The sequence below is a fragment of the Haliaeetus leucocephalus genome, unplaced genomic scaffold (genome assembly GCF_000737465.1).
Source record: "Haliaeetus leucocephalus isolate CR32 unplaced genomic scaffold, Haliaeetus_leucocephalus-4.0 Scaffold13, whole genome shotgun sequence".
Lineage (NCBI taxonomy): Eukaryota > Metazoa > Chordata > Aves > Accipitriformes > Accipitridae > Haliaeetus > Haliaeetus leucocephalus.
Genome location: NW_010972449.1, coordinates 1,583,418 through 1,598,133, shown reverse-complemented (window position 1 = coordinate 1,598,133; position 14,716 = coordinate 1,583,418). Strand labels below are relative to the sequence as shown.

At 39.4% G+C, this 14,716-nt stretch overlaps 1 protein-coding gene across 3 annotated transcripts in view; it reads left to right on the top strand.

Moving 5' to 3' along the window:
* Positions 1-14,716, top strand: part of TAOK3 (TAO kinase 3) — a 93,642-nt gene that overhangs the window by 44,002 nt on the left and 34,924 nt on the right. For all 3 annotated transcript variants that reach the window (XM_010574344.1, XM_010574325.1, XM_010574333.1), the window contains exons 4-11: positions 2,249-2,320; positions 3,335-3,436; positions 3,931-3,976; positions 4,930-5,026; positions 8,420-8,533; positions 9,609-9,700; positions 11,731-11,824; positions 13,302-13,383. In XM_010574344.1, coding sequence (XP_010572646.1) covers positions 2,249-2,320; positions 3,335-3,436; positions 3,931-3,976; positions 4,930-5,026; positions 8,420-8,533; positions 9,609-9,700; positions 11,731-11,824; positions 13,302-13,383 — 699 coding nt within the window. The remainder of the gene's footprint in view (positions 1-2,248; positions 2,321-3,334; positions 3,437-3,930; positions 3,977-4,929; positions 5,027-8,419; positions 8,534-9,608; positions 9,701-11,730; positions 11,825-13,301; positions 13,384-14,716) is intronic.

Genomic DNA, 14,716 nt, shown 5'->3' with positions numbered 1-14,716 from the left:
TGGCATCCAGTAAATTGTTCTTCGGAGTCTTTGCCCTGTCCTGCTGTGTACGTGCGTCACAAGCAGGAACTCACCTGTTTGCAATTTTCAGTGCACAGTAGCCTGGGATCCATTCCTTCACCTGAGGAAGGCCTCTAGCTATACCCTGCTTTGCATGGGTCATGCTAGAGTTTTTCCCTACCACGCAGGGGATGCTGTGCATCTTTGTTTTGTTTTTCCTCCTTTTTAAAAGCTTTTGTAGCCTGTCTTACTTCGTGATTCTTATCCATCTTGGAGTAAGGCAGGGGCCGAGAATAAGATCTCAGATCGTCATGGCAAGATTCCAGGGATCCTGACATGCTTGGTATCAAAAGTGGAGAATAGGTGAAAAAAACTTCAAAGGAACAGGGCTTTCTAAGTCATCCAAAAGAATGGGGAAGAGATTTCAGATACATAAAAAGGGGCAGGGCGTGGATTGTTATGCTGTTGCCGTATCTCTTTGACCTTTTTGTTTAAATTGGTACTGACACTACTACAAACAGCAAATACATTGATCAGTATCTTGTCACTGTTCTAGTATAAACTTCAATTTAAGCTCAATTTTTGCAAGCTGTTTTGTTTTCCAATATACTATTGGCAAAGCTTGGCAAGATAATTTGAAATTTCTTTTCTTGCTTGAAAGAAATGATACTTCATATATCAGAAGGCTAAGAAAAAGTATATTGCTTCTCACAAGGTTTTAAAGTTGATGCTAACTTGACCTGAAATCAACTAAGTTGATTTTGCACTTCAGAAGTATAGTTTTCATCAAAAACCACCTACTTATATCCATGTTAGAAACACAAAAAGTGATAAAGCAGATGAGGGCAGTGTAAAGAAGGTTTTGTAAGCAAAATGTGCTTGTTTTCTGCCAAGCTTTTCACTAAATATCTACAAGTATGGCCAAAACCACTTCAGCAAGTGGATATTTCTGTCAAGTGTGCTTGTACAGCCCTTTAAGTTACTTCAGCCAGGAGGATCCCAAGCTCTTGGTACAGCAAGAACTTCACCCACAACTGTGAGAACATGGCAGTGTGCCATTCGGCAAAAGATTACGGCTGAAATGAGAGATACCATGTTCACGTGAAGATACTTGGAATTAATATAACAGACACAAATACTTGGAAATTTCTTTAGAACACTAGCATTAATTCATCTATTTGAGTAAAATACTCTTGATCTTTTATGTGCTGAATCAGGATGGTGAGTGATTAGGAAGGGTTTTGCCTTATCCAAAAGTTACTTGTTTTCAGCTTTCTCTAACTTACTTGAGGAGGAGTGTGTGCTGTGAAGAGTCTAAGTGTGTCAACTCGCTTTAGTAATTCCTATACTCTGTTGGTTCACCCAACATAATTTTTCTTTGAAGTCATTGTATGCCTCATGAAATGTCTTTCATTAATATGTTACTTGAAAGTATAGTACTCATCCTCTCAAGCAGTTGAAAGAAGGATTTACCACATTTAGCTTCTATTGTATTCTAAGCTTTTAACTGTCCTTAACTTTTTGTCCCAAAAATGGTAAATGCTTGGAGGTACAGGGATTTCAACAACTCTTTTAAGACTAAAACCTTCAAGTTTTCTGTCCTTAACATGCAGAAATGATGGCAGTGCCAATCCAGGCAAGTAGAGCTCTTTCTAAAACTGAGTTTTCAGCCTCCAGTTGCAGAAAAGTAGAATTTTGATGACTGAGTAATATTCATTGCAAAACTGAGATCCAGTGCAGTGAAAGGACGGTTTCTTTTTTTTTTTTTTTTTTTAATTGAGATAAACTCCAGAATGAAGCATCTTCTTGAAACTGGAAATTGAAATAGTTGTTTAAGAATATCAGTGTTGTATTGGGGTTTTGGATGAAATTACAGAGGTTTTGACACACCTCTTTATTTGTTTCTTTGGAAAACATTTTTCCAAAGGTTCATCTAAAACTTTTTTTGCTGCAGTTCCAATAAAACCATATTTTGTGTGTTCTCAGTAGGTGCAATATTGGGCCTTGGTTTGCATATCAATAGAGAGGCAGCAAGTGCAGTAAGGGCTGAGGGAGGAACAGTGGATATAGAAAGTGTTGTAAGAGTTGTCTGGTAAATCTTATCACAAGGAAGATGTCTCTGAAGCGTAGGAGCTTGCGAGGTTGTGATATAGGAGAAAAAAAGCTTGCGTTTGCCAAAGGCACAACTCACTCCATGGGGAGGAAGAAAATGAAACTTTTTCAATCTATTTCTTTCTCCCTACTCCAGGCTACAAATTCCCACACTAATGAGGTGGTGGCAGTCAAGAAAATGTCCTATAGTGGAAAGCAAACGAATGAGGTAAGATGAATAAAGACATTTCTGCATGCAGAAGCTGTTGCAACCATAATGTAAATCTGAACAGTGAAATTAGCTGCGTATTTCATTTGACCCTAGCAGTCCAGCTTTTTAATGCGGTAGCTGTTGCTCACTTCCGTAGGAAGCATGGAGGTTTGTGGAGGGAAAATGAGTTTATGCAAATTCTGACAAATAGTTCAGTTTAAGGAGGTGAATGGGAATTCAGAAGGCTTGTATGGTGGTTATTTCAGTAATAATTCTAGTAATAACTGCATTAAGAGCACACCGGCTACTGGAGCCATAACCACAACTCTTTGAGGTGTTGACTGAGATGTGTAGCTGACTTGAAACACTTTTCAGGATCTGTAATCTAAAATTGCATAGATCTTGTATTCAGAATATTAGTCTCACTTTAATTGTTGCTTGTTAGTTGTATCTCTTATTTTTGTGTTGCGGTGCTTTGAACTTGGATTGACTCTGTTCATTTGGATAGGTGCGTAGACATGCATGTTTAAGACAAAACAGGGATGTTTTAAACTCATTTTTTCCTTGCTTACCTGTTGGTCTCCCACACATGCTGAGGTCTTCCAAATGTCAGTGGCTTTGTGCTGCATTACAGAAGGAAGCAAACAGCTAACTGCTGCTATCTCTAGCATGTATTATAGGTGTCATTGTCTCTTGAGGCAGGTGAGTTTGTTACTAAGTTTGAGACCACTGGACAGTTCAATATGCAAAACGGTAGCAATGCTTGAACTAAAATGTGTTACAATTAAAATGAGGAAAAAAAGATTTTTGCAATCCTCAAGCTGTTTAAATATGTCTTGGGAAGTCTCAGTGCAATAGGGATCCAGACAACTGATGTACAGTTGTGCTTTTGCAACTATGACTCTTACCATCTTCACATTATAAAATGGTTTTATGGTTGCTTTTCAGACTGTACTTGCAGGTGTGGTGTATGAGATATGTAGGGGATTAAGCAGAGAAATATATTTATACCTTTTTGCCTTTTTTTATTAGAAATGGCAGGATATCATCAAAGAAGTCAAGTTTCTACAACAGCTGAAGCACCCCAACACCATAGAGTATAAGGGCTGTTACCTGAAAGAGCATACGGCATGGGTGAGTGAGTGATGTGGCATTCAGAAGTCTTCATGAGCAGAAAATGTACAGTACAGCAATCAAATATTCAGTACATGTAGTGTCTTTACATGCAGTACATGCAGTAATACAGTATTCATCCCATGCTGCCTGTAGTCCCTTTCATATGAAGAAGCTTCCAGGTAATTTTAAGGGAATAGATACTTAGGATATTGCAACAAATCCCTGCTTCTCTGAGGCAGGCCTCTGTGTTCATGCAAATTAAACAGTTATTATGGAACATCCTCTACAGTATCTCCCCACGAACTTCTGAGTGCCTAAACCTTCTTCACAACAATGAAAGATGTCTTGACGTTGCTGGAATATTTGGAGCGTTTTATTTTGTTCATCACTTATTGCATTTCTTGCAACTTCAAGTTTTATTTGCTTCTACTGTTACTCAGCCATTCAAGTAGTAACTGTTTGTGGGGGAGAGTCTACCCTATTATTCAAAAGCATGCTTTTTTTTCTTGCAGTTGGTTATGGAGTACTGTTTAGGATCAGCTTCTGATTTGCTAGAGGGTAAGTTTCATATAGTCTTTGATTTTTCTTTTTGCTAGTGCCCTTTCTGAGTACAGTGGGAGGTTGTTTTTTCACAGACTGGTACTTTGCAGATGGTAGAGGCGGTCTGTCTATACTACTGCATTCTGTAGCTAGAATGCCAGTGTTTGTGATGCCAAGGGTAAGCTGAGACTTTCCCACGAGGCCAGTGCTACGTATAGTCGGCATGCACATTTATGTGTTGTAAACTGAAGGTGTAAATGTATATAGCTATGTTCCTGTAATTTGTGCTGCCTTGATGACTGAAGCAGAATGCTTGTTTTCTGAATTTCCATAACAAAAACCTGCAGAGATCACTTTTGTCCTTGCCTTGCAGTTTGTAGGAATAATTACAGATGGTTTTATAGAACAAGAGACTGATATGACCTCAAAACTAGAACAGCAGCACCTGCAGAGGCATAGGGAATCTAAGCTGAAGTTTGTAAGAACTAGTACTTCTTATGGGCCATATCTTTTGTATATAAGATATGGTCAGCCAAAGGCATATGCTGGTCATATTTAGGGATATATGGAAGGTGCTTTGGGGCATCTCTTTGTAGCAGGTATTCCTCGTTTTCCTGGTTTTGGCTCTTTGGGGGAAAAAACTGGGAAGTTTTCCTTGCTAAGGACCAAACGAGTATTTCAAATATACATGGCAAGCTGCACTGAGGCATATCTCCTGGTATTAAGAGTAACTGTTGGCCCTAGCAGGAATGTGAAGAAAAATGTGGTTTCCTATGACGTGAAATACATGCACAGGCTGTGCATAAACTCTGAGCTGCTAATGGCCATCAAGCCACAGGAAACTAGTACAGTGAAGATGATGTTTACCTCATAGCTGGCAAAATTGGTGGTGTTCCTTCTCTTTAAAAACACTGTCTTGGGAAAAGATCACACTTACCTTCTTATGGTTTTTTTTGAATTTTTTTTTGTAGTTCACAAGAAACCACTTCAGGAAGTGGAGATTGCTGCCATCACCCACGGTGCCTTGCAGGGGCTGGCCTACCTGCACTCTCACTGTAAAATTCATAGGTAAGGCTAGAGCTTGGTGCTGCTAGATGCCCTTCCATCTTCCACTCTCTGGAGTCTGAAAATTGCTTTGCTGTGTTTAAGCAACTTTGGTAAAGGTTATTATACCAAAATTTTCTCTAGTGGACATGTCAGTACTCCTACTGTCAGGGTAGATACATAAATAAAAGCTGTTAGCTGTTAAGGAGTGCATTTTTTTGGTTGAAATAATTTCATGTGGCTATATCCTGTGCTGAATTCTCTTCTATGTTAGCAATTTTTCTCTGCAGACCCTGGTAACAAAGAATAAACAAAGTGGAGTGATAGAGCTAGACTATTTTTAAGATTAGATATTGTGAGAATTTTTTATGTATGAGTAAGTAAAACTTCATGCTTTCAGAAATCAGTCGATGAAGGCATAAGTCAAGGGTAAAACTACCTTGGGAGAAATCAGAGCACACAAGCAGAGGAAGATGTTGTAACAGGCTGCTCGTGGATTCTGTTCCTAGATCTGTCTTTCGTAATGTGGTATTTTTCAGGAGTTTGGATTTTTTTTACTCATTTGTCAACAATGTTGCATGTTTTTATTATAAGGGGGTTTTTGTCTTAATTTTGGATGCTGCTAGTATGTCAGGAACTTGTGAAATGGGTGAGAACTAGATTAGCATAATGAGTGGGGAGTCATCAGAATGAGGGAACTTGAGACTAATTTATAGGGCTAAAAGCCTCTTCGTAGTTTACTGGCAAGTTTGAGACAGCAAATTGGTATATCTGAGGCTGAGACAGTGAGGGATTTCTATAGACCCAGGAATTATTTGTCACTTGTTAGAATAACTATTGGGGGCATATCTCCACGTGGTTATTAAATCATATTTAAGTGAAATATTAATTTAAACATGAATGCCAGTTTATGAAATTAATAGTATTTTTTTATCAGCCCATTGCATATATGCCCTTATCTGAGCATAAAGATACCTGTTCTGATATATTTTACGTGCTTTCAAAGTGCATTGAATTCTTATTTATAGTAAATGACTCCCTGTATGGACACTATAGAGAATTAGTTTTTCTCAGTATACTCATTAGGACTTTCTAACGTGGTGCAATTAATGTGTTGTAAATTTAGCAATTTCACATACTGAAACCTAGCTACTCTGTGTGACCTTTCCATTAGCATGTTTATTGCATATCAAGAACAAAGCTGGTTATTTCTCTTTCAAACTGGAAAAAGTTACTTTGCTGTTGCAGTGTGCTGAGAGCAGCCATAGGGAAAGTTACTGCTAGAAGTACCACGCAAGCCTTTCCTATCTAGCTGGTTTTCTTCCACGGAGGATATTCTGCCTTTTAACTTCTGAGATGGGAAGGCAAGTCTGCCCTCTCAGAAAAGAGGACCATCAAGAGATTTCTAATTTTCTGATAGACTTTATATCTTAAAAAGGAGAGGCAAAAGAGTGCGCACACCTGGAGGAAAACACCGTGCTTGCCTCTGCTGTGGCAAGTTCCCGTAGACTGTGAAAAATAAAGCAAACGTTGAATGAGAAGGGACCAAAGCTGGCGGGTGGGACAGCTTTGGTTTCCCTGCCCCACAGCAAGGAAGGCAAAACCGAGCGTGACCTAGAATGGAGGGACACCTTGTGGAGATGCAGGAACAAAGCAAGTCTCTAATCTCGCCTCCTGAGCTCTCTGAGCATCTCTGCTACCAGTTAGTTCTCACGTCATGCTATGGGATGGCAAAGGATGAGATTATTTTCCGTTTAATTGCAGGCACAAGGCAAACCTAAGTTAGCAATTACGTTTGCTGATACCTAACGTGGCTCCTGAGTCCTCTGTTGATTGTTGTACAGTGAAGGTAGCAGTGGAGATGATAGCAAAGAGGACAGCCTGTGCTGTCTCTTTTGTACTTTTGAGGTGTTCATTCTTGCACATATAAGACATCTTTAGCACTTGTCCTCCAGCAGAGGTGAGAGGTGCATAGACCCAAAACATGAAGACATGTCAGGATGTATTTGAGTAGCACATGTGTACAAATAATTCTGTAATATTAGTTCTGAAGCTCTTCTGTCCTGGGAATGAGGGAATAGAGGTTCTTTACTCTGGCTCTGCTGCTGAAATACTGTAAGTAAATTCCTATCTCTGTGGCTCTCTTTATCCCAGCTTTGCCTATCCTGTGGGCTGCCCTTTGGAAAGGCATCTCACCAGTGTTTATCATGCTAAATTTAAAGGGTCTTTCAGCTTAGCTGTTGACCGGGTCTACAGTGATACTGGATTTGTGTTTGATGCACAAATCATTATGCTTCAACCGTTGCATGATAATTCAGTGTATGCTCTTCCTCTGCAACAAATACAAGATAGCTTTGTTTCCCTTCCCATTTATCTAATTAGCTAGTTTTCATAGGGTCAGAGTATGAGTGCATTTGGCAATACACAGTAACTTGTTTGTGTTGGAGGTCTACTACTATTGATAAGTGGCTTTGGTGTTTAGGGACTTTACAGTTGAACACCAGATAAGAAAAGCTGATATTTTTCTTGATGAATTTTTTGTATAAAGATACATTATATATTCTGAAGACATGGCAAAGAAATATTGCAGACTGTATGGTGTATACAGCCTGGCTGACAGGGATCCCTTAAGTGTATTCCATTTATGTTGAGGGTCTACTTGTGCAAAAGCAAATAGTTTTGCCCACGTAAAGGCATCTGTGGCATACCTAGTGTGCAATTTTCCTTTTGTTATTGAAGTGCTGTATCAGGGTTTTAAGGAACCTTCACTATATTGTGATTTTCAGCTGACAACATCTAAGTAGACTTGAATGTCTTTAGAGCAATCCTTCTTTTATGTCAGATGGGTGGAAGAAAAAATATTTCAGATATAACTGACAAGTCTGTGTTAAACTTTGAATAGGGTCATTGCCAAGTGTCTTGGAAGGTATGCAAATTGAGTTAACCTTTCTCAGCATTTCATGGGCAGTTAATTTGAAATTATCCCACTTACTGCTGGAATTTAGAAACTTATGGTGCCAGAGGTGTTGAGTGTATCTTGTGCCTTTTGTATTTCAGTAGTGTCATTATTGTTAATCTCTTAAATGTGTGAATTATGAGAGTTGTAGGAAGGATTAGATAAGGGAGCCTAGGGCATTTGAGAGATGAAAATGACATGTCTGGTATTGTGTAAGGGTGTCACAGCTGGGTATTAGGATACATCTCTCCTGCATCTCAGTTTGGGGCCTCAACCTTGCAACCATGACTCATCTCTTCTTTTCTTCCCTCACCCCTTACCTTTTTGGGTGCAGCCAGGGTTCCATTCCCAAAAAACCCATGTATTTGATTTCTCTAGCTTAGTGGATTTCTGTGTGTTTGTAAATTTTGGAAGTTACTCTACTGTGGCTGGAAGTATACTTTTCTTTTTTTCTTTTAAAGGGATATTAAAGCTGGAAATATTCTTCTAACAGAACCAGGTCAAGTGAAACTAGCTGATTTTGGGTCTGCGTCTATAGTCTCCCCTGCCAATTCGTTTGTGGGAACGCCTTACTGGTGAGTAAAGCCTACAGTACTTCAGTCCTTTATAAGACTGCTCTCTTCCATTTCCAGTGTTTCACAATCTGAAAATAAATACCGACCATAAAAACTTTATTAACCAAGCAGTTTTCTTAAAATCCCTGTGTCCAGCTTTTCAGGAAATGTGTTCTTCCTCAGTACCTATGAGTAGAGGTAGGCTGTGCAGCACTTTGAAATGGCACCAGTTAATGTTTTGACTGTTGTAATGCCATTGGCTTAAAAATTATTAACACTTGTCACAGGTGATGGAACTAAGACAACCACATGGAGAAAGGGAATCCTGTTAATCTGGCCATGCAGACTGCAAGTCACACAGCTACTTAAACTCTGTTTTGAAGAAACTTGCTTAAGGGTCACTTGAGTTGCTTGGCATTCCTAACATAGTGGACCAGCATAGCTTTATGGTCCACTTATTTTGTGGCAGACACCCCAGGCATTGACAGGAGGTCACCTATCACCCAGCCTCTGAACGAGTCCATTTGGCAGGAAGCCTGCTTCATCTTTGAAGAACAAAAGTTAAGAGGCTGAATTTTTGCAGGCTGGACCCGCTGCTTCTTTTTCCCCCCCACTCATCCCTTTATCCTGGACCACCGTATTTCCCCACTGTTCCAGATTTCCCTGTTCCTTTCATAGCTACACTCACAGGCTGCATATATCTGCTGGAAAACTCTCCTGGTGTGCCAATGGAAAACCCATCATCTCTGGTGAGAGTGAAAGTGATGCCTTTAGGACTCTCCCAGCCCTTGCTGTCTGCCTGCAGGTACAATGCCTTTGAGAGTGGTGTGGGTCTCCCATGTGACAGCATGTTGTGCTAACAGCAAGATGATCAGATTGGCCTCTTACTTTCCTTTCTTAAACTGCCTCTTGGAAGAGTTGCTAGTGCAGGCAAGCATTGTTTCATTTCAGCATGGCTTTACTCAGCTCCATGCTGGCTCTTTAAGTTCTGGTCCGCTGCGCTGCTGAAGATGATGAAACCATCTCATTTTAAGTTACGTGCTGGGAATCACAGTTTGTATCCTCTAACCCACATGTTTTGCACTGTGGTTGGTAGGATGGCACCAGAGGTGATCCTTGCTATGGACGAGGGACAGTATGATGGAAAGGTGGATGTCTGGTCTCTTGGGATCACGTGTATTGAGTTAGGTGAGTAAATACCTGGTAGCTGAGATGAATAATAACTGTTTGCAATATTTATTAGGAAATCCTGAAAAAATGGAAGATTCTTATTCCTCAGAAGTTGGTTTTTGTTTTTTTTTTTCTTTAAAAAGCCTGTCTTGGAAAGCGTTGACAGTTGAGTTAAACCTTTTACTCACTGGCAAATCAAGAGCAAGCCATTAATGCTGTTGTTCTTTAATGTTAATATGGTGTGCTCAGTTATTCCTTTAACTAGAGGATTCTAGTCTTGTATGAGAGGAAATTATAGTTTGTAGACTATATTTTTTCAAGCTGGATTTTGAGAAAGTTGTTCCAGCTATTATGTCAAGGGAACTGGTGTCCTAAGAACTGTGCGTCAGAAGGGACCTACATTTAATTTTCAATTCTTCTTACTTCCCCACTCTCTGAAACAAAAATCTTCAATCTCAGCTGAAACTTTGTGACATGAATCAACGTGGACAGGTTCTTTACATGAGAAGAAAAGGGTTTGCACTGCAAAGGGCAAATGATACGCATCCACACAACCTGAAGCAGATGTAGATGTGATAGTAGGTATACAGAGCAGATGTGTGCATTTTAAGTTTGAATATTGACATTGCATGTGCTGAGTAGATTATTTTCAAAGATAGTCTTGATATGGATTATACTTAACCTTAACAGCAGTACCTCATGAACTTATTGTAAGGACAAGTTCACTGAAAACATTATTTATAAACGTGTAATCAGCAGAAATATATATGAGATAACAAAGAGGAGGACGTACAGAATGGGAAGAAATGTTGACTCCAATATGGAGATGGTAATGGTGTAGATGACTAGTAACTACCAGTGTTGTATTTCATGTGCCAGCACTAATGCCTTGCTGACACAGCCTGTATTTTGATATAAAGAATGCCAACATCAGAAATTTTAGACTTCTGTTCTGCATGGCCACTGATATGTTTGTTTTTCGTGCAGAGTTTAGGCATGTTATGGCCTCTCAAGGAGTAAATCACAGTAGTAGAATAGATGTTATGCTACCCTATGTAGGCACTGAGTCTTCATACTAGAATTTCTATGGAGCTTTTCAGTCAAGAATCTCAAAGTCACTTTACATAGTTGATGGGTTTGCTTTTTTTTAATATTACCCTTTTAAGAAATATTAAACTTTCTTTTTTAAACTTTGAACTTTGCCTTTGCATGATTCCATATCTGAACATGGGGTCAGATAGCAGTGGGAGGAAATTTCTTTGAATGCTGATGTCTTAATTTCTTGTGTAGCTGAAAGAAAGTGGTGTTTAAAGAAAAGAAAATGCAGTGGTTTGCATGCATGCTGCATGTCAATGACAACTGATTGCTCTGACCTGACACAAACTTAAAAATCCTGGCATCATTGGCTGATTGGCATGACTGACCTTAGATGGTGGTGAAAACTAGCTTTTCTCAATTTCTGTGTGAGATGTGCTGCACTCCTGAAAGGTCAGGGGCTGGTAGATAGGTGTCCTCTTGGTGCAAGGACTAGAAAGAATTTTAGAGAGAGTTAACAACACATCTGGCAAGTGAATTTGGCAAACTGTCCCACTCGCAGGTGACTGCCGATGGCAAATGAAACAGGCAGCCAGCCACTCTTTTGCCTTAACACAGATGCTACAGCAGTGCATCAAAGATCTGTAGGAATTGATACATAAATTTCCTAGCCCTGACATGCTGTATGTCTAAGCTTTGCTTTAGTCAGCTTCTGCTGATTTTACCATAGCAGGTCAGGTGTGAAATGTTGCAGTTAAGGTAAAATTTACTGGAAACTTTTCCTTATAATTTGCATCCTGTTCTCTCTGGATTTCATCATCCCCTCTTCAAATGAATAGCAGCTTTCTTTGAGTGGTTGTCCTGGTCTAATCTAGAATATTAAAATAAGTAGCCTAAATGTGATGATGACAGTAACGAGCTATTGATTTAGCAGTGATACCCTGCTCATACTTCTATATCTTTCTCCTTTTCTTTCCAGACTGCCTTATCACACCTTTCTCTTCTCTTTCTAGCTGAAAGGAAGCCTCCACTTTTCAACATGAATGCAATGAGTGCCTTATATCACATAGCCCAGAACGATTCCCCTACGTTACAGTCAAATGAATGGTAAGAGAGCTGCTGTTACGAGAATTTTTTGTTGTTTGTTTTATATCCCTGAAAATGCTCTGCAAAACTCTCTGCGTGGTTAAAGTCTGACAAGAAAAAGTGTTTGTTGCAGTGTAGTGATTTGACTGCGTTCTCAAATAATACTCCTTTAATACCTCTGTGTAGGCAGGCTCAATTTTGACCTTCTGTCACTTTGACTGTGCTACTATCTAAATGTGTGGAGGTGTTAATTATGGGGCTGTAGACGCTGTAGGAATTAAAATATTCTTGGATGCATTAAGCCAGCCATAGCTCAGCTTCAGCAAAGTTTCCAGCTGCAAAAGATCCCCGATAGAAGAATTGTTAGCATTGCAGTGCAGCTGAAACATGGAGAAGGGGAGGGGAGAGGTACATGGAATACAGAGGTAATTAGATGTTTTCAGTGAGTGACTTCAAAAGTTATCAGAGCTCTGTGGCCAGTAACTATCCCCATGCTACAGGCTTGTTCCAGAATCTGGGCTTGGATGCAAGAATGCTTTGTTATTCTGTGGGAGCAAAGGGGTTACCCCGTTTCCTGTTCTCTGTACCCAAGAGTGGAATGTAGCTATGGAGTAGTGCTTGGCCGAGTCTGCAGATGGCTTGAAACAATAGCTCCTGGAGAGGTGTGAAGTTCCCCCTGTTACACTGCTAGGCATTTAAGCAGCATAATTATTTCACTGCTAATCACTTTATCAAAACCACTCTACTTCAGTTTTCTTATTTCATCGTCTCTATTTTGTCCATTTTTCAAGATTCAAAGAACTTGGTCTTGTATCTGCACACTGATACCCATGGTCGTCTTTGCAGAATTTGCAATGCAGAGTAGAGACAACTTGTGAATACAGCATAAGAATCAGTATGCTTGATTGCAAGCAGTTTGTTTATAGTCACCTGTTTGCTCTCTGTGGCTTTGAGAAGGGAGTAAGCAAGGTGCCTTTTATGCCGCTTTCGAGTTCAGTGGCACCTAGATAATCAGTTTTCTTCTTTCCAGTTGTGCTACAACCTCATATATAGCCTAAAGTGTTGTTGAACTAAGCATTGTATCAAGGCACTTCACTGAGTCAATGTTTCAAATGGTGGGAAGCTTCTAGAGAACAGAGAGCCCTTTCATCGGCTAAATTAACGAGTACATTTCTGGAGTTACCAATAATTTCATTGTCATCTATTTTTAAGTAGTTGAGGAAAATTTAAAATAGTGACTGGTACACATAGTTCTTGCTTGGTTTTCAGTTTGTGGTTGGGGATAATTGTGTGTTTGTGTTTGTTTCAACAGTCTTTAACTGTTTGAAGAGCTGATGGGATCAACTTACTCAGAATTTGAAAAAAACAGTTAATTTCTCTGCCCTAGAACTTAAGAACAAATTAGTCAAGGTTTTTCTTTTGCTCTGCACTAATAAGTGTGCGTGTATTCCACATCCTAAGCTTCTTTTTCATTTAGAACTTTTTTTTCTATTTACAGGTCAGACTCCTTTAGGGGATTTGTTGATTACTGCTTACAGAAAATACCTCAGGAAAGGCCATCATCAGCAGATCTGTTACGGGTAATTTTTCACATCTTTTCCAGAAATTTTGGAAAAATCTGTTTGGGTACCAAAATAATTCTAAAGATGGTGAAAAAATATTTAACCTTTAAAAAAAAAAATTGTTGGTTTTGCTCTCATCTGAATCAGTAGAGTGTTGAGTTCTTCTAAAGAGTATTTTAGGCTGTTTAACTTTGTTTCCTGACTTTGCCTGTTACGTCCGTCACAATTCATATCACAATATGATGCTCAAGAGTCAAACTACTGGAGAAAAGTAGAGGTAGGCTGTGTGGTAAAACAGTTATACTGCTGAGTGAGGAGTTATTTGGGGGAGCAGCCCAGCACCTTGTTCCTCTTACACCCCAAAGCTCTCCAGAGGTGACATTTGTGTTGGAGAACTTGCAAGCCTCATGGGATAGTAGTGTAACAGATTTTTTTTTTTTAGCTGAAGGAAGGACCTGTCAGGAGGAGGGGGGATAGAAGGATTTAATCTTGATTTTTAGTTTTTTAATAGTTTGGGGTTTTTTTTTTTCCAAGATAATGCTGTACATACTTTAACTGAAAGTATTATCAAGGACAAACAGGTCCAGAGCTGGGTTAGTTAAATATCTGTGCTGCAGAAGTGAATTCCAACCAATAGTTTTCTGTGTAGGCAGGACTTAGGAGTGTGTTTCCTACTGCTTTGAAGAAGGGAGTTTTCACCAGCCTCTCTGCTATACTGTGCTGTCAGTACGATGTCCTGAGTTGTGACCATGCTGCACTACGTGGTCTCTGAAAAAGCAGACAGAAATGAGGGAGGAAACTGGAAGCAACCCTGTTCGCCCTCTAAATGGGGGCAGAGGGAGTGGAGAGACTATAACTTGGTGCAGCTTGTGTGAAAGCGAAGAACTTCTGAGAGCAGTTACGAGGTTTTGTGTAAAATAATGTAACTGTTAACTTGCTGATGTTCCTTTTTTTTTTTTTTTTGCTTACCTTCTCCAATAAGGAAAAATGTTATTTTTCTGTTGTGTAACAGGCAGTACTTGCTACCAAGTTTATATGCAATTTCAGTGAGATTTAAGGCTTGTAATTTGCTACAGGCTTTCTCTGTAGAAGTGATAGAAAATCTAAAAAGCCATTTTAATTGCTACTCAAAATCTAGACTTAACCAGTCTTTATAAGATGTATAGGCAATAGCAAATCTTTTGCAGAGCTACTAGTACTTTGAGAATTATGCTCCACATGATCAGAGGATTGAGCTCTTAATAAAGATTTACAGATAGTGGCTGATTACTTAAAGGAGCATGGGTATTAGAGATGGAAAGAGACTGGATGACTTATGTTTATCTCCTGGCCAGAGCAGGATTGTTTTGTG